Source organism: Mytilus californianus, unplaced genomic scaffold (genome assembly GCF_021869535.1).
Source record: "Mytilus californianus isolate M0D057914Y unplaced genomic scaffold, xbMytCali1.0.p SCAF_1, whole genome shotgun sequence".
Taxonomy (NCBI): Eukaryota; Metazoa; Mollusca; class Bivalvia; order Mytilida; family Mytilidae; genus Mytilus; species Mytilus californianus.
The window spans coordinates 19,920,554-19,941,683 of NW_026262581.1; the positions used below are offsets into that span (position 1 = coordinate 19,920,554).

At 31.3% G+C, this 21,130-nt stretch overlaps 1 protein-coding gene across 3 annotated transcripts in view; it reads right to left on the minus strand.

Moving 5' to 3' along the window:
* Positions 1–4,853: 4,853 nt before the first annotated feature.
* The window catches only part of LOC127713892 (baculoviral IAP repeat-containing protein 2-like), a 69,371-nt gene continuing 53,094 nt past the window's right edge, over positions 4,854–21,130 (minus strand). For 2 of the 3 annotated variants that reach the window (XM_052219876.1, XM_052219940.1), the window contains exons 2-6: positions 8,423–9,619; positions 7,736–7,911; positions 6,904–7,069; positions 6,149–6,340; positions 4,854–5,124 (exon numbers count right to left, since the gene is read on the minus strand). In XM_052219876.1, the coding sequence (XP_052075836.1) occupies positions 4,925–5,124; positions 6,149–6,340; positions 6,904–7,069; positions 7,736–7,911; positions 8,423–9,619 (1,931 nt within the window). In that variant the 3' untranslated portion in view covers positions 4,854–4,924. The remainder of the gene's footprint in view (positions 5,125–6,148; positions 6,341–6,903; positions 7,070–7,735; positions 7,912–8,422; positions 9,620–21,130) is intronic. The other variant, XM_052220008.1, reaches the window with a different exon arrangement.

The following is a 21,130-nucleotide window of genomic DNA, read 5'->3' on the forward strand; positions in this document are numbered from 1 at the left end:
TGATGCTCAATTCACCTTAATTTCATTTTGCCTGTGTATATATAGAGAAAACACATGTATAACGCATGTGTTAGAAAAATGTGTTAGAAATTGCATGTAATTCACATGAGAACTGAGAAACATGTCAACAATCATGGTAATTGGACAAATAGGAGGACATTTTGAAAAATATTTAATACAGGCACCATGCCTTTTACATGTAGTAATCACGCATGTATCACAGGTGTATTTCCTTACGCATGTGATTCACATGTGAAACGCATGATCACATGTGTGTATCATGCGTATCACATGTGTTTTTCACACATGTGTCACATGCGTGGCATGAAACGTCTCTTTCACATGCGTGTGACACACATGTGAAACGCATGTGTCACGCATGTACACATGTGTGGCATTTTTGCCAGTGTATATGCGTAAAATGAAATAGGTCTATATATGCATCATCAACATGATACCATGTTCACTTCCTTTTACAAAGCACCTCTCTAGCTGTTCGGTGTGAGCCAAGGCTCCGTGTTGAAGGCCGTACTTTGACCTATAATTGTTTACTTTTTACACATTTTGACTTGGATGGATAGTTGTCTCATTTTGCACTCATACAACATCTTCTTATTTATCTGTAATATGCATACAATAAATTAGGTCTGTATATGCATTTACAATGAAATAGGTTTGTATATGCATACAATAAAACAGGTCTGTATATGCATACAATAAAATCGATCTGTATATTCATCATCAACATGATATGATGTTCACTTCCTTTAACAACGTACGTCTTTTATGTTGGAAATCGGTCTGTGTATGCATACAATAGAATAGGACTGTATATGAATATGCAATTAAATAGGTCTGTTTATGCATATAATAAATTACGACCATCGTTCTGACTTACCAACTTACTGTTTACCAAATTTACACTGTAGTAAAATACACTTTATAAAGTCTTGCAAGTATCAGTGCAAAATGTGGTGTAGTTAGTACCAGTTGAGTGACCGTTGTAAGTCTGGGGTATGCAGTATTTGCTTTGCAAGTCAGATATCCTTTGTTTCCACATCCCTTGTGAGGGCATGTTGACGAAAGGCCTGGTTAGGACGAATACACATTCCTCACTAGCAAGTCTTTAAGGTTTTTGGACCTACGCAAAGCCAGTACCGGTGGCTCGGGGAAAATTGTGTATTATAGTTAAGGATGTTTATGTATAAAAGGTCTAGATATTAGTCAACGATTTTTCTAACGAAGGTGTTGGATCGTTATTAAAATCGATACTGTACACAATAAATGTATATGAAGAAAAGTTTGTTGTTATTGCATATAATCATATATATTTATCCAACGCAATCATAGGTTTGAACGTTGTTTTCTATTTAGACTTATTTTTACTTTAAATTTTGGTTTGGGCTTGCATTATATTTGCCTTCGGGTTTATATGATCCGTTCATCCTATTTCGACTTTTCAAAATTCAAGAGTCTATTATAAATTGAGGTAAATGATATGTCCTTCCAAATACCGTTTCGATTCCTAACATCACTGAAGAGACATTAATTGTCGAAATCCGGATATGGTGTACAAATTTTTAGCACCTCATGTTTGCGGTATACCAACTTTTCCGCAAGTTTATTGTTTTCTGTTTGGTATTAGATTAATAATAAAGATCCATTTTGTTACATCTTGTGATCCGTTTATTTGGCAATCGCCAATGGCAGTCAGCAGGGTTTAAGAACATCCGTTGGTCGACCTGTTAGTCAAATGCGTTTTGTTTAGATATACTTTTTCACTTTTTTGGTCTTTTGGAAAAAAAAATTTGTGCTGTAGACCCCTCTACGAAGAAATTTGTTTTGTGTGCACACGTATAAAAATTGCGGTTTTTATCCAACGCTATCATAGATTTGAACGTTGTTTTCAATTTAGACTTAATTATATATATTTATATATACACGTCTAAATAGAGCTTTCTTACAATTTAACAAAAGGTACGTACGGTTGACGAATCATACGTATGATCCGTTTAAAGGATCCTTTATTTACATATGATATGTTTACGTAATCGTAATCATGATAGTCATGGGACTTCGATGTTCTTCAAAAGAAGTTCCCACAAGAATTAGAGATTGTTCAAAATCACTTCCCCACCCCCAAAAACAATTACATCTTTCCATTATTTAATCTAAGAAAGTAACAAGGCAAATATATTGGACCCCCCCTTTCCAAAAAAAAATTAGAAAAATAAAAAACAAACCCTAAACTTCCTTAACTCTAAATATACAAAATCCCCAAAAATGGTAAACACTAACACCCAAAATTATTGTTGGGCTCGTTTTATAAGTCTTGTAGATATTCTCGTAATCTTTCTTTCATCGTGTAATTGTGTCTTGTGCCAAAAATGTTTACTGTTTTAAAATCATCAGTATCAGAATGTATATAGTGCAGTATTGTTTATGTGGTTTTTTTTTTTATGTACATTCTGATGTAATATTGTGTATGTAAATGAACAAATCAAGATCTATAATAAGCTGATCAATAATTAGAGCTCATTGGAGGATTAAGGAGTGAGGCGCACCCGATGTGTCTCTACATCTAAGCCAAAGACTTGTGAATTTTGACTTTAAATTTAGAGCATCATACTCCAAGAATGTCTTAAAAATAGTAATGGTGTAAACATTAAGCAAAATGCATGCTTCTTATTGTTATATTGAACAATTCCCGTGCAAATGTGTGTAATCACGGTTATCATAAGCAACGTATCGGACGTAAGTGTACTTTATACTATTTTCTTTATTTTCAAATCTTAAGTGCGTAATTGAGTTTTGATATGCTTAAATATTTAATGATAAATTTTATTTAGAAAAGAATGTCGTTTTATCGGATTAAACATACACTGTTATTGTTATAGTGGGAATGCAATACATGCTTCCTTAACGTTCTTTCGTTAAAATGTAAAAAAGCTCTTAGATGTGACATATTTTCAATCAAAACGGTTGTATGTTAGGATCCTCAAACACATGTTTTTTGTTTTTATAGGAAGAAGAGATGTGTGGGACTGGTCAGAAAAAAAGGATGGAAGTTCAGATAATTTCTTGTTCCACCTTTTTATACTCGAACACGTTTTACTGTTTCGAGAAACAAAATATTGGCGTACCCGATGAAGGTTATTAAAGAAATACCTTTCTAATATTCGGCTTTAAGCGTTCCTGCTTGAGGTAAATCCAGAAAAGCGCTTCTGACGCATGAAAATATTTATAACTTGTATTTATAATTTGTTGTTACTGCTTCAAAAATTCATTCACTTATAGCTGTATATTATAGTATTACTAACTAAAGGAAAACGTTTTCCTTTTTAGCAAAATATAGGAAATAAGGATAAAAAGTAAGAAAAAGCTCCCAAAAAAACACTAAATATGGCTTGCTCTGTCTACTAATATTCATAGTAGAGCCCTATTTCAAGGCAATTTTCTCTTAAAATGTGTTTTTGAGACTCAATCTAATCAGAATATTTCATTTTTGCAATATTTAACTGAACTAGCTTGACATTTTAACAAATGAGAGTACATTACAAGGTCTAAGGTGCATGTGCAGCTTCCCATTTAGGAGTAATACCACCATTATTTTTCTCCTATTAGTCTTTGTTAAATAGGCAATTTTCAAAAAAATGTTGAGAATTTATCTTTGTTTCAAATAAAGAACTACTTGTCATGAGTAAAGTTTTATCCTGTCCAGTACTACCGTGAAAATTGCACATAACATTTCATTGCATATAAGATAATTACCATCACCGGTTGTAAACCAATCAAATTTTCACCCCTTTTTTCCTGTTTATAGAAACACCAATTAAAAAAAATGGTGCTTTGAAACACCCAAGATATATGTTTATGACTTAGAAATTTTTTACTGCAATATAATGTAGGATTAACTTCCTACAACTGTCAAATTCAAGGGAATATTTTTTTCGACCCTTTTTCGTATGAAACCGGATGTGACGTACTTTAATTTGGTGGTATTACACCTAAAGAAGACCTTGTTGTTGAATAATCTAAATGTGATTTTTTTCCTTAGTAATACTGGTTATTTAAAACATTACTGTCAAGTTTTGTCATAGTCAGTTCAATAGTTTGAGAGAAATCAAGTATAATGTAAGACGACATCTACAGCGATTTGAGCAAAATTTCTTCGAAAAATCCAAATCAAGCCGCATCATGATAGAATATAGTGTGGACCAATTAATGATAAAACATTCATATCATCTGCATACAAACAGTTGAATATGATACACAGGATGACTCTAAGATGATAAATACCACTAACAGACCTCTTTGTCTTCAGTATAAGGCCCTTTTGGTCAATGTATACCTCTCATTTCTCCAAAATTCAACTTTTAGGCTAATAAATCAAAATTTTGGGGTAGCTATACCCAATTTATGCAAAAATGTGATAATAAATGAGTAATTGAAGTGTTCAAGCTGAATGAACTATTCATATAAAAGTTTACTGACTCCATGAAGGTTTCCATTCTCAATTTTATTCAAAAAGTCCATAGGTAAAACCTAAATTTCACCTCAAGTTTCCAAAATATTTTAAAGAAACACCAAATAAAAAAAGAATGGTCCCAAGGTATATGTGTATGACTTAGAAATTTTTTACTGCAATGAAATGTAGGATTAATTTTCTACAACTGTCAAATTCAAATTGGTGGTATTTACTGTGTTTCAGCATGTTTTAATTTGCATTTATTTTATACATGACGAGGTTTGATCTGACTTCAGTCTACTTTCAGATTTCTAACAATATGAAATAAGAGAGGGAAACAAAAATGAATACCAACGCAGAAATAAAAACAACAAAACTAAGTATATACTTTGATGTTTCTATATTATGAAATATATTTTAAATTTCATCAATAAAAAATCAATAATTTCACATTTGTTAGCTCAAAATAGCCTTTACGGTTCCTTTTATGAATGCTCTACAAATTGGACATCTCCTAAGCGCAGGCGCACAGTTTGTGCAGGCAGCTAGATGACCACATGGAAGAAAAACTATGGCTATTGGTTCGTCTAGACATATTTTACATGTCTGTTGATCTTTCAGGTTTTGATTTTCTTCTTCTAAGCTTCTTATCGACACTGAAATATAATTTGAAACAGATCACTGAATAATCCACTAAAGTCAATATCATATTATAAAACATATCAAAAGTTATGATATTAATCTATTGTTTGATCCATTTCATGAAATTTATTTCCAAATTTGGCTTTTGAAGGTAAAACAAATTCAACTTTTGTAGACGTCCGGTAAAAAAAGAAATTAATTTCGTTTATTTTTTTTCAACAGGGTCGTCAGCGGTGCTGGTGGTTTCTCTAATTTTTTTCACTATTTTCACATTTCCCAACCGAATGTGAAAAAATTATTCCCCTCACTAGTGAAATATCTGTTCTCGGCAAACAATTGGTCGAAATTTAATTATGACGTCATATGTTCTTGGTTTCTTCTGAATTTCCTATTGTGACGTCATGAAAAATGGCGACCATGTATGATGTCGTCACATATAAAGAACACAACTTTCTGCTAATCTTTGAAAAGGAAGGATAAAAATCATTAGAGGAACAGATTCCACCACTATAACTCGTGTATTACGATATTTCTCCACTCTCAACAGTTAAATTTTAATTATTTAAAAAGCTCGGCAAGCCTCGCGCTTTAGATATTAAAATTTAACTGTCTCGAGAGGAGAAATATCGTAACACACTTGTTGCTGTGGTGGAATCTATAATTGCCAGTCCCCGAGTGCTACGGTACTTGCATGATTTGATAAAACCATCGGAAAGGTAATATTCAATTTCTAAATAAGATAATTGTTGCTATTTCTATTGAAACGTACGCTTTAAATCCATCAGAAAGAGTTAACCTCAGATTCTTTTGGCTTTGCTGTTTAAAACCGTACTATCAAATATTATTCCTAAACCTGTTTGTATCGAGCGTAGCTGATTAAGGATAGTATTACGTCTGACATCAGAAGCACTTTTATCGGCATCAAACGTTCATTTATTAATGGTCTCATTTGTGTTCTGGTGAAATAAATCGCGTATAAAATACTTAATATCTACGATGGAAATAATGTATCTGTTAATCAAATAGTTGTATATTTACGTTCAAGATCAGGATTACATGTCGTTTCTTTAGTAGATTTATTTTCATTTGCCTCTTTTAAGTTGTCTTCGTTTGTCTCTTGCGTATCATTGACAGGTTGTCGTCCCGTTTCTATTGAATTTGTTGACTCGTTATTTCTGCCATTTTCTTCAAGTTGGAATATCGCTTCAAGCAGAAGTGTTCCAGTAATCTCTGAAATATAAACCGGGTTTTGTAAAATTTATACTCAACGGGTTTCAGGCAAAATATATTGAATCATAACAAATTAAAAGTAGTTTACTTTATAACATATAAATGAAGATGTGAAATTCTGGACTAAACGTTCTTAATAAAGACTGTATTTTCAAGTGAAAAAAAAACTCTTTTCAAATTTCGTGCGTTCGGAGTGCTTTTCGGAATTAACCTTCACTATTAACGCTCAAACACAATTGTTTAAATGCGAGATATGTATAAATAAGTTGAAACGTTATGGGCTATATGACCAAAAGAGACCTTTAACAAGATAGTTTTATTCTTAAAAGAAATATATTTTAACGCCTAAAAATGAAATTACGAGTTAAATAAAACATTTGGATTATTTTGTCTGAAATGTCCCTAGGGATTGTCTTATAGATAAAAACAATACATGTGTTCTTCCGCAGCGCTTTTCTTGATTAACCAGGAATGTTCATAATTTATTTTTTTCTTAATTTATAGTCATAATTTGAAAATAAAAACATGTAAGAAAATTTTGAATTGACAGTACTGTTATATACCTGTCGATCCTGATTTTTGTAGCGAATCATAAGCCTTCTTTACCACACGTTCATCATATCCAAAATCTGCAACCGCCATTACAGCTGGATGATTACTGTATTCAACAGGCTTCGTAACCGGAATTCTTGTTTCTCCTGACGAATTTGGATGCCAATTATTCTCATTCTATAAGATATAGTCTATTTTATTAGAGTATTGTTCGTATCTGCACTAGATTTGAACGCAATACACATACATTTTCGATATTATAAAGCTGACTATATATGACTGACACAATTTAAGATACACGTAACAGGAATTTTGAAATATCAGGAGTTTGATAGAACAATAATTTCGAGATAAAGAGTTAAGGATGACGAGATTCAACTGGTAGATGCAAACATTGAAACTAACATTATAAATCAATGTCAATAAATATAATAGTGTATATGCATTAAAAGTTCAAACCGAGAATTGTTTGATTGGTCTTCTTTAAGCCAATGAGAGCACAACTTAACACTGATTAGTTCACTAATGAACTATTGCATGCATATGGTTGTCATCTTTCAATTCATTGAATGCATATGTAGATATTGCACTAGATAAAACGAACGCATATGATTTTTTGCAAATTTAAATATGTGAACAGAAATTAAAAAAAATCAATTTAAGACATATATCTGTATATCACCAAGCTTATGCGGAATATGTTGGAAATTACCTACATATGACATCAGTTCAAATACCTACATATGACCTTAGTTCAAATACCTACATATGAGCTGAGTTCATTTGTAATTTTTATGCAAAACTTTGTTTCAGCTTTTACATGCAACGAAATAAGCAGTATACCTCATTTGGTAAAATTCTATTCATTTGAACATCTTCTATAAATTTTTCTCCTTTACACTGCAGTAAAAAAGTACACTTCTGGTACCAGCGGGCATGTTCTATCCATGGCTGATCACCTGGTTCCCAGCTCCTTAAACCACCACCACAGAAAAAGCATCGGCAATGGTCGTCTGTTCCTTTAGTAAATAAAATAAAACCTTTAGTCATTCGATTTACTCAGAAAAAAATCTTTGATCAGTTTTCCTCTTAAAATCATAGGCAATTCAACAAAACATTTTTGTTTCTCTAAGATTTGTGTAAGTCATGATGTCCATAATACTGAATTTTTTTGATATTCAGAAGCAAAGAAAAGGAGGAGATTTGAAAATTTTCTGTAACTTGAAAGAATGCAAAATATAGCTCTTTGAATTTACAACATTTTGACATTTTAGAATATCTGGTATAGTAATGTTCCGCTACACATGCATCTCATGATTACAGATGAAATCTTTGCTTTCACTACATTTGGTGTGATGTGTATAAGAATGGATTAATAATAAAAGACATGTGTCGTTTGTCTACATTGTATTATGTCAGCAGTTTGAGATTTTAAAAAAGGACAGAATTACCAGACAAAATTTAATCAAAATTATTTATATTTCATTTTTTTTTTTTTTTACTTTGTCCACAAAAAAATAAAAATTTTACCTGTGAAAAAGAACCCTGCTGTAACCATTTCTTCTGGAGACTGTGTCAAATGTTGCGGCCAATGACTAAATGAATCAAGTCTTACTGATCTTATGGCGTATTTTGGATACTTTGGTTTATCAAGACATACTCCTAACGCTGCTGATTCACTTAGATTGTTTTTCGACGTAGATCTTGTATATACATCTTGTGATATGCTTCCTGATGCATTTAATATTGCATGTTGTGTGTGCGCATAGAATTCAGGAATTCTGATTAAACTGTGTGTGTCATTTGTTGAATAACTGGTGGCGACAGGAGTACCTTCCGTTCTCATGTTGTTTACGTTGCCAGAACTTATTTGATTTGAACACGTGGAATTATACTCTCTGCTCTCGCGTTTTTCATTCTTTGATTTAGAAGATGTTTGATAACTTCTATCATTTGAAATAGATTCCTTGTTATTTGATTCAATTTCATTACGCCCACAAGCACCTGACATATGAGTAGCTTCATCTCGTACTGGTTTTATGTCTAACAAAAAGGAGCAACTTGGAGATATTTGTTTGTGAATCTCAAACGGTGAATCGTAACGTTTCCAGTTTTTGTGCGTTACTCCGCAGCTGTAGCAAACAACTTCATCATCATACCCGGAATAAAAGAACCCAGCTTCCGCTAACCTAGTTGCATATATTCCCGGTATTTCAGGAAATGTTGAAAATGTAGAGAATCGTGCACCTTCAAATTGCATACTTTGCGATTTCTTCTCGTCTTTTAAGAAAATACGAAAATCTTGGGGCAGGAACGGCATAGTTTGAATAATAGACTTTGGTATATTTCGAATCGGTATTACTATGTTATCGAGCAGCCATTTATGTCCAAAATATGGTTCTTCCATCTTCAGAGATCTCTTCCATTTTACTTTAACTTTCATGTTGTGACCACATTTTCCAATCATGGTTTTATGAATAAAAGCATTGAATACACATTTTACAATTAGAGTAATGAACAATGCCAATGTATACAAAACCAATAGACTATTCTTGGATTTTTCGTATGAATGTATTGAAGTGTCTATATCTAATAAAGCACATGCGATTGGGTGACAGTCGCACGTAGAGTAGTATAATTCATAATCAGTATGTTCGTTATTCTTTTGAACTCCGCAGTCGCTGGTTTTCAATGTCTCTTCGTCTGTAAAAGGGATAGTCATTGTAACTGCAAAAAAAATCTTTATGAAATAAAAACGATCGTATATTTGTTTTTTTTTTTGGCAAACAACAGACAAATACATTAAATCAAATGTATGCAGTAATGTCTCAGATTTCAATAAATGTAATGCTTTCGCTACTGAAAAGACATCTGTGTACCATGCTAGATTATAGATATAATAAATTTCTAAAAAAAATTCACAACATTTGTACGCGTTATTGTCATTAATAAAGCTTAATAAACCGTTTAGGAAGTACTCTACACTTATATTTTGTTTTGTCTCAACAAACTTTTGGGTAAATGGTATGAACCTACTATTGTTATTTTGTCATTTGTGTCTGGTATTTTCTTTATATAAATATCAATTCGCCTATTTAAACAAGACTAATTTGTTTCTTTTGTTTCATTTGTTTTATTCAATGTAAATTTAATTTAGGCATTGCACAAGATTGTGTTAGCCTGAACTATTTATAACTTTTCAGTATGCAATCCACACCGAATACAGCCTTCGATATTTCAGGACGGCAAGATTTCATAACACCACGTAATGTACTTTGAGTCTGATTTCAGTAACTACAATACTCATTAGATACTGTGTTGTTAACTATTGGTTTCCTTCTATTACAGTTAAAAAGCCAAATAAATACGAAGCTCTAGAGCATTGAAAACAGAAATTTCTGAAATATTGTACTGAATACGGCTCATACTTTATTTGTTAGGTACGGACCCTCAATCTGGGAAACAGTAAATAAATGATGACATAAATGAAAAATAAAAAAATTATAATGTTTTTTCTTATGAAAAAAGGAATTTGTTTGTATTAAAAAACAAAAGCAAGTCATAAATCAAGATCACCTGCATATTTGTGTCAAGGAACCTTATCATAAAGTTCAATAAGATTAATCAACGTTTTAATTCTAACTAATTTTTTGTTTAACATAAAAATATGAGTACCAACGCTTGATAAGAAAAAAAAACTGTTTAAAGAAGGGTTAAACGAATAGTAAAATAACAAGAAACAGATTATCGGGTTTTTTACGTATGGATATCGTAAAATATCGATAGGTAGAAAGCTCGATAATCTATACATATACAACTGACTATTATATAATTTCTGCAGAATTAAGATGCATAAACACATTATAAATTCACATCATTTCATATATTTTCTACGATTTTTTCTCTTAAAAATTACCTTCTTCCAAGTTTTGCTGATCCCGCCAAAAAATAAGAGTTTCATTACACAATATTTACATGTGTATGTATATACGTCATATTAAGACACTTATGGATATGAACTAATATCTATTTTTAATATATATCTATGATTTGATTATGGCTCGCGAACGATATTTAAATTTACTTTCTTCTAAGTTTTGCTGATCCTGCAAAAAACACGAGAGAGTTTCACAATACAGTATTCATATATGTATATAATTATATTACATGTATGACACTTATCTCCGGAGACACACTAATATCTATTTTTAACATATGATTTAAAGAGATATTATATTTATTTTTAAATTTCTCTGTAAATGATATCTATAATTAAGTATACACGTATAATTGCCCTTATTTTTATGTTTTAATCTTATTGCCATAAATGTATAATAATGCTAGTATATAAACTTCCATTTGTATTTACTTTAAAAAATAACCTTCTTCAGATACAATGGAAACTTAGTTAGCTTGTTATGAAACTCTCTTTTTTTTTGGCGGGATCAGCAAAACTTGAAAAAAAGGTAATTTTAGACTCACTATGATTTGTATTTATGAATGATATTTCTGGTTTCTATTTAATCCTGTTCAACTTTTAAATTCGGGATGCATGATACTTAATTTGTCAAATTTTCACTTACAATATGAAACATGTCTGAGATGTTACATTTGCATCAAATCTATCTTTTCCGTATTGATATTTTACACATCATCATGACCATGGAGATCATACTATCGTGATGTTCTTTGCTGTTTATATGTTCCTTTATAAAATTTACAGGAAAGTACAACAACCGATATTAGAGTTGAAAAAAGGCATTATATCTATATTAGAAGATTTTGACCACATCTGTTAAATCAATTTTTATTGAGTTTAATATTCTTTTAAATTACATAGAGAAAAATATCTGCAGGCGGAGGAAAAATCGAATGTTTTTTATGAATCAACTTCTATTGATTTTTAACTTAAAGTATCTAAAATGTTTAAGTTTTCTCATTAGCAATCATACCAAATCTCCTTATTTTATTGGGAAAAAACATAAGCAATTTTAAATTGCTTTTGTATAAGAAAAATAATAGCTATCAAATACATAGCTGTGAGATAGAAGCATGTTTTGTGAATTTTTTAAAAGACTATTAATTTTATCATCGTGTAAATATACAGTTATAGAAATACGTTCAATTGTTAGGTCAACAATGATACCAGGCTTCTTATTAAGACTACATAAGACCAAGGAGGTTATATATAACCTCCTTGATAAGACTCATCAGTTGTGCTCAAATCAAAACAGTTAAAAGTCCGAATGAATACGAAGTGAAAGAGCATTGAAAACATAAAAATCAGACAAGTTATGTCAAATACGGTTTAGGCTATCTTTGCCTGGAAAGGATCCCTTTTATCTTGGAAATAGTAAATGAAAGTATAAAGGAAAAATTATAAGAATTCAGTTGTTTGAAGAAACACATGTATTGTACGCTCAAAATCAAGATCACCTTTATCTTAAAAGTTCATTAAGATTGACCAACTAAATTATTATTGACTTAAACATGTACTTATCGATAATGTCATTCTGGTAAAATTTAAAAGTATGGCACGCGGGAACCACATCAATGAGATAATCACAGTTTATCGGGGATAATGATAAATTATCGGTCGACCATTATAGATGTACGCCGTAAATTATAATTATCAGTCGTAAATGCATTTACGAAATTATCGTCGACAATCAATCATTATCTATGATAAATGAATTAACGCTCGACAATCTATATTAAATGAACGCGGGAACCACATTATTGGATAAGAACAGATTAACGGGGGATTCGTTAATGCATTTACGCCCTGTTTTCAATAACAATTCATATGTACCCAATCACAATGCGTAATCGACCATGCTAAATAATTTCGTCCAATCATATCCATCGATTCAAATGACAACACATTCAAGCCAAATGGATCGTCTAGATAATTATCACCAACCGTCAATTGCATGAATTGATAGTGTATAAGAATTGAATAATTGGTTTTTGGTGAAATTAATACAAAATTAATATAATGCAAGTTTAAAGTTATTAATATTTTTACGTTTGCAACAGACAGGAATCCTAGGATTAGTATACTAATGATAATATTACTAAGTAAATAAATTATAACTGGCACTAATTTCATATATAATTATGGCAATCCGTTGTTGCATTTATTCTCTATTTATTAATGTTAATTTTACATTTTATAATATTAAAAAGTAGTTTTTTGATATAAATAAATCTAATTTTTAATATAAAAAAATTTCAGTCGGATATATTAATATTTTCAAGGATTTGTATAGTAAGTCTTACTATTCAAATCCTTCATATTTTTAAATGCGTTTTTAATATAAGTTAATGCTGATTTTTGAATGTTAAAAAAATCATTTTTTAATATTCAAAAATCGACATCAATGTAACCGTTGGCCTAACTGGCAGATTTACCGGGGGCACGTGCCTCCCAGTCCAGTTCAACAAAAACAAATTCTAATATAATATTGTATTGCTACTGAATTTAGAGAGGAAGTTAATCACATCTTGATTTGACTTTTTAACTGGCCGTTAATTAACCCCAGCTTCAACATGTGTGATTTGTGACAAAAGAGGGACGAAAGATACCAGAGGGACAGTCAAACTCATAGATCGAAAACAAACTGACAACGCCATGGACAACTTATCGGTAGATGTGTCAATATTGACACTTGTGTGTAATGTCTCTTTTCAAAAGATTTGATGTAAACTATTTACATGTACATTGATTTTGGAGATGATTGAATGGGTCTTATTTCTAACGGTAATAATTTCCATGCACGAATTGAAGAAGGGGAAAAAGATTTAGAAAATATGTCCAATCTACATCTCGTTACTCTATAGTGATAACGGTTTCTAGTATTATAATTGACAAGAATGTTAGTATCGATATACGGGATATGTCTTCATTAAAAAATTCTCACATTACCATTTTTGTGATTTTCTTTCTTCAAACTGTTTTTTTTTGTGTGAATTTATTTAACAAGAAACTTTTTTTTTCTAACAGATTTTTTTTTAAACTGAATGTCGTTTTTTTCTTTTCACTCCTATTTTCAAAGGAAACCAACACTTTGTTTAAAAACAAACTGCATGCACCCACCTTCTTACTACAAACAAAAAATTTGATTGTCATTTTCTGATATATAATCATTAATAAAACGCAATTAAATATCATAAAAAATAATCTTGAACTATGATACATTTATCTATTTATCCAAGCATACATTTATATATATGACAGTATATTTTTACCTGTTTCAATTACCATGTACATACATGTATGAGGCTAGGAACGGGTCACCATTTCTAGGGATATGAATGGGGTCCGAGACATTTAATATATGTATCTGATGGGGTTAACACAAAAGAGAATGATGGGACCAATAAATATCAATAAATATAAATAACAGAATAAAGAGGTGGTTGTTGGTTGCTAAACGTCCAGTGGCAAATATTACATGTATGCTTAGGACAATTAGTGGCAAATATTACATGCATGCTTAGGACAATTATAATACAGATCAATTGGCAGAAGAACAAAGAATACAGTGAAACGGTATAGACTTATAGAAACGACGATCTGACACCCTCTTCCCTATTACTACCACACTCGCATATATACATCGCTAAATAAATATTTAATTTTGGTCCCTTGGTTCTCTTTTTTCTGGAACATTGATTGCATTCTCTACAAGTTGGCTTTCCTATGACACAACTATTTACCCTTGTTTTGAAATATCAGACTGTTGATATAGCTTACTTAGTCCTGATACTCACGAGTTCTCGAGTACTCGTATACATGTTTAATGTCTTAATTTGTGAAAAGTTTTGTTTTTGGGATATAGTAATTTTGTTATTATCTTCATAAACCTTATTATAGTATGATAACATCGCTTGACATCTTAACGAAAGACATACATATTATTATTGGCTATTGATGAATATTTTATAGCTATAGTAGATACTCATTGAATGTCTTATAGTTATATCAGGTACTTGATGAATATCGTATAGTCATAGCAGTTACTTGAGAAATATCATGTTGGTTTAGCAGGTAATTGATGAATATTCTTTTGTCATAGTAGGTACTTGATGAATATCATACTGTCATAGCAGTAACTTAAGGAATGTTCTATAGTAACAGCAGTTACTTGATGAATATCCTGTTGTCATAGCAGGTACTTGTTGAATATACTATAGACATAGCAGTTACATGATGAATATCCTAAAGTCATAGTAGTTACAAGACAAACAGACAAAGCACACCAAAAAAAAAATGATAATACAAAAATTTACCATAGCACAGCAACAAAATGACAGGATGCATAAGTACAGAGCCACGTCACATGTAAAAATGAATCAAAATCTAATTTATATTAAAAACAAATTTGTATAAATTTGGAAATTAATGTATGATTCATTAATGCGAACTGCTGCCAAAAGTAAAATTATCAATTATGGCCTGGAAAGACTGACAACTATAAATGAATATTCATTAAAAAAAATATGTGTACGGCCACTTTGAGTTTTATTTGTTAAACTATGCATTTTCAGACAAATCAAAATCGGTTACCAAATTCACAACAGTAAATTGACCTCATCAATTATAAGCTTAAACGCTTGAAACTTTCTTTGAAATCGTCGAAATCGCTTCATTATGAGGAACGTCGTGTAACGCTTAGTAGTACCAACATCGTGCGCAACGTCATTATATAAAATAATATATAGATTTCAGTATAAGAAAAACCCAAATAATTACCAAAAAAAAAAAAGAACCATAGAGCATAAATCTTTTAAAGATTTCTTGTTCATGAATGTTGAATTTGTATCTTACTGTTGAACAGTCACAAATTAATTTATTGATTTTAACATTCTTCAAAAAAACACTTTTATTACTTTTTCCGTTATGTCAACATTTATTGGGGCCAGTTGTTATAGAAATTTAACTTCTGACACCTTTTAGCAATATAACAGGTAAATCTGTGATAATATAGTCACCTGTAAATACATTTACCTGTAAAAATCAAACTTTTTAGAGAAAAAAAATACAAATATACATGTACATGATAAAAAAAAAAGGTATTTTACTGTGTAAACGATAGAGAAAACAAAACTTTTTTTATGTGTGGAACTTTTAAATTTTGCAATTAATTCTTCAAGTAGCTTCAATATTCGTGGATTGAAAATTGGAAACTATATTCCTCTTCTGTCCATTCTGTTGCACGAATAGTCCGATGCACTTTACAATCATAGTTAATACGAGGATGTCTCAATTTGTGAAGTCTGAAATTTAATTTTTCAAACCACCTGTTGAACATGTTTAAGAAAGAGTAACTTTTTTTTTAAGGAATTAACTTCCATCCACACAACATGTTTTAGAAAGAGTAACTACAATGTATTGTTTTAAGGAATTAACTTCCATCCACTCTCTTGAAGTGTTGTCGTTTTCGTCAATTCGCAAAGCAACAGTAGAAAAAAGTTGACCGCCAATCAAAATCGATTTTACAATTGGCAATCATTTCCGGTTTCGTTTAAAATTATCAACTTTACGACTCGTGTTTTAATTAACTTGGTCGAAGTTAACTATCATTGTCGAAACAATTCACCTTATCGACTGTTAATGCATTATCAAAGAAGTAACTACCATTGTCTGCGCGCGAGTCACATTAATTAGATCATCTATGATGATAGACCGTAAAGTATACTTTACGCCGTACATCTATAATAGTCGACCGATAAACTATCATTATCCCCGATAAATTGTGATTATCTATTTATGTGCTTCCCGCGTTCCATATAAAAGAATCACACAAACAATTCTCATTATTTCATATGGTTTGTTCGGTGTTTTTTTTTTTTTTTCTTTTCTTTATAAATCACTTACTTCCAATTTCTGCTGATTCTTGCATGTATGTTTATATTTAAAAAAATATGGAAATAATCAAAGTAATATCTATTTTTAACTTATCATTTGACGTGTTACGAAAAGGTATATATAGTTGACAAATTAAACTTTAAATGTGGGGACTGTGTCAAAACATTGGTTATCGATTTAAACCGGCAAAATTTTAAAATAAAAAAGCACTTCTTAATTGATAATATTTACATAGTTAAATTTTTCTTTATATTAGTTTTAGGAAAAGTTCAATCTGTCGCTCAGCTAAACCCGCACTAAACACTACGTCTAGTTGATTTTTTTTCGTTGATTTTTTTTTTTACATTATAATCTTTCTCCTCGTGGATTAGCCTTAAGTTTATTATTTCACATGAAAATTGTATATGTATTTTGTCTTTATTTTACTTATTTTTTGTGCTTCGCGCCGATCTGATGAGGCAAGCCATTTTCATTTTTAGATTGTTCTTTATACGTTGTGCTGTTTCACCACACTGCCTAAGGTTAGGGAAGGGTTGAGGACTCAAAAACATGTTTAGCCCGCCACATTTTATATATGTCTGTCCCAAGCCCGGATCCTGTAATTCAGAGGTTGTCGTCTGTTGGTGTCTTTTTTTTTGCATTTATTGTTTTGTCATAAATCAGGCCGTTGGGTTTTTCTTATAGATTGTTTCACTTTTTTCATGTCGGGGTCTTTTATAACTTTTATTGTTGAAGACCGTACGCCAACCTATAATTGCACAAAAAAGCTTCATTTGTACTATGTTGGACAGTTGTTTTACATATCTCCTTATTTCAAAAAGGGTATAGGCAAAAGCAAAATGAAAATGACAGGAATCTGAGGATTTGGCTTCTTGGACTTTTAGACCGCCTACATAAAAGCTCAGGATACAGCGTCAAACGGGTTAGAAAAAAAGTCCAAAAAATTAAACGTATGTCAAGAAGAAGGGAAATTTAGAAACAAGAAACAAAGACAAACCCATGGACAAAAAAGTACAACATCACACTAAAACTAGAGAAAAATGAGAAACACGGACCCGGAAACTGGATCAGGCAATAGGAGATATTCTTTGAAACGTAAATGCACCATGTTTGAGAACACGAATCCCGTAAAACCGGAAATTGACATTATATAAATACACATAGCTGAAAGGGTGATAGAGTAGATTATTACCCCGAGAAAACATTGTCAACCGAGGCGAAGCCAAGGTTGACAATGTCTTTGCTCTATCACCTTCTCAGCTATGTGTTATTTAACATATTATACTGAATGTTATGCTATTGTCTATTAAATTTCAAATTCAAAGTAATAAACTATGTACATAACAACCATCCGTATTTAATAAAGCGCACAATTGATCAAGCGTCTCTGTGAAGGGTAATATAGTATTTGCCATGGGATAGTATATAAATAACACATAGCTAAGAGGGTGATAGAGCAGATTGTTACCCCGAGAAAACATTGTCAACTGAGGCGAAGCCAAGGTTGACAATGTCTTTTCGAGGGGTAACAATCTGCTCTATCACCCTCTCAGATATGTGTTATTTAATTTATTATACTGAATGTTCTGTTACTACTGTCGATTAAATTTCAAATTCAAAGTAATAAACTATGACGTCTTGTACATAACAACCATCCGTATTTAATAAAGCGCACACTAGATCAAGCGTCTCCATGAAGGGTAATAGAGTATTTGCCATAGGATAGAGTCGTATTTAATAAAGCGCACACTTGATCAAGCGTCTCCGTGAAGAGTTATAGAGTATTTACCATAGAATAGAGTAAATTAACACCCTCGTATAAGCCAATCAAAATATTGCATTTTTACGTGAAGTATAATAAAGTGAATTATCTACGTCGTATTAACCAATCAAAATCTGGCATTTTGACATGAAGTTTAATAATCTAAAATATTCTCTGAAACAACAATGCACCATTTTTCACGTTTTGACTGGATAAAGAATATGTATAGTAGGGCCTTAAACCAGTCCTATTTTAGGTGGGAAAATATAGATGCTAGGAGAAATAAGATTTATAGCTAATCAAATCTATCTTGTTTACCATAACACATGCAGTTAATGGAAACAAACATTGCAGATACATTTCCGAGTAGGTATTAAACAGATTCTCATATTCTACATCAGTTTCAAGGAAAAATAAGGACTTGCAGGGCACCAGAGTTATTTAATAGGACATACGTCCACTTTCGCCGAAAAATCACGACGTTTCAACCTCTTGAAAATCTGCAAAATATATTCGAAATGAAATTATTAGAGGAGGGGAACATATTCTATGAATATAGTACATACATTATGCAACGTTTGAAAGCTCTTAGGTTCAAAATCTGTGAGACTTTATTTTACAAAAATTGGTACTCTCTTTTACCGCTCGCCTGAATATCCAACGGCCCACCCACAAGCTTGAATTTCATAATATTATATAATAAGTTTTGCATTGTGTGCAATCTGTCTAAAAGTTCTGACCTCGAGTTAACAGGTTAAAATTAAAAAGGACCGCCGAAATTGAATTGGAAAATGCAAAAATTAAAAATACCAAGTATATATTTATAGTTTTAATCTACAAAGGTGGGCAGGAGGTTTGCCTCCTTTCTCTCGGCTTCCCTTCTACCATTTTTTGTTCTTCAACCCTTGTACCTACTGTCAGAGTACCAAATGGAAGAAATATTATGAAATTTATAATATTTATCCTCGCGAAATAATTGTCATGGAATGTTCTTTTCATAAGGAATATTTATAATGATATTGTCTATAATAAGATTTCCAACGAGACATCTGTTATAAGAAACATCAGTTCATTGCAGTTAAAACACAAAATTCAATTGATACACAGGTAATTTAAATCTTTAAATCACTTTTGTGTTTTGATACGATACCCACATTCAGAGTCCATTTTTGTGAACCTCAGCGAAGAGTATATTTTCGTAACACGTCTATTAAAAGAGGGATAACTCAATCTGAGTTAGCGTACACGTCTGATGCGATCCACAAATTTCCCTAATTGGTAAGTGTAAACTATATTGCCATAAATGTAGATGCAATAATATTTATAACATGTATTTGCTTCTGGAAATAATTTCGTCTCATACGTTGAATACCTAAAGTATAGGAAATTAAAGAAATTAAGCATTTATAAAACCATAAAAGCCTCAATTTTGTCTGAGTTAGCTGAATTCGTTTAAAAAATACTTTTATAATATAATACTGAAATCAAAATGAGAAATTGTATATTATTTAGGTACCCTTTTTATTTATATCAATTATGACGCAGGAGAGCGTCCAAATTAGTCATGTATATACATTTAACCTTTCATTACTATATGTATTTATCAGTTCATTCTAAAGCTACCACAGATATGTGTCATTTGCTTAATCCACGTACTATTTTCTTTTGTTCAATTAGGACTTCTTCTGATTGTAATAATATATAGATTTTTGTCTTTGTCATTGCATGTATATGAAGCACCACGACATGCGGGTTATCATCAGCAAAGCATGAACTGCGTCCCTTCGGCAGTTCGTGATTTCACACCGTTTTTTTTTTAACTTTTTTTTATTTGCATATGGCTTTTACAGTATTTTGTTTAGTCTTTTTGTCCTTCTTCCAGTAAAAATAAGGGACAAAACTGCTTGTATAACAGATGAAAACGATAATGAGCGTGTTTTGTTCCAAGTTGATTTGTATACTTTACAATACTGTACATACCATATAACTTGAATTATAAATATGCATTTTTTTGTACAAAATTCGTTGATGCATTTTAGGGAAATCGATCTTGCAAGTAAAATCATTTAACTTTTCAGTGTTTTGATCGTGCTTTCTACAGGTTTACCCCTACTTATCGATTTTTGTTACGGTATAACAATAAACGATCCATTTAAAATATTTATTTCTAAATCAAATACAAACCAACTAAATAAATAAAGATAAACAAAACAGAAAAAAGAAAAAGGCACGACTCTCCAATATATATTTATATGATTGAATGGTTTGTTGAGGATAACCTAAATAATATGAAATAGGATGTACGAAATACCTATAAGTTGGTATACACGGTTTGATTGTTTTGTTTTGTTTTTTTGCGTGAATTTCCTACGGGGTTCACGCCTACATATTGGTAAGTTTTGCCAGCTTCTATACGCTATTCAGATATCCTCGGAAACAAGATGCTTGGAACGTCTCGAAAATTTTCAATCATTTATACAGTTATCTGGGTCTTTGATATTGTCCCTCTATGGGCATACATTCACTACCACGTGATATTGTATAGTTCAACAATCGATGTCCATTTGTAGATCGGAAAATAAAAAAAGTTAAGACTAGATTG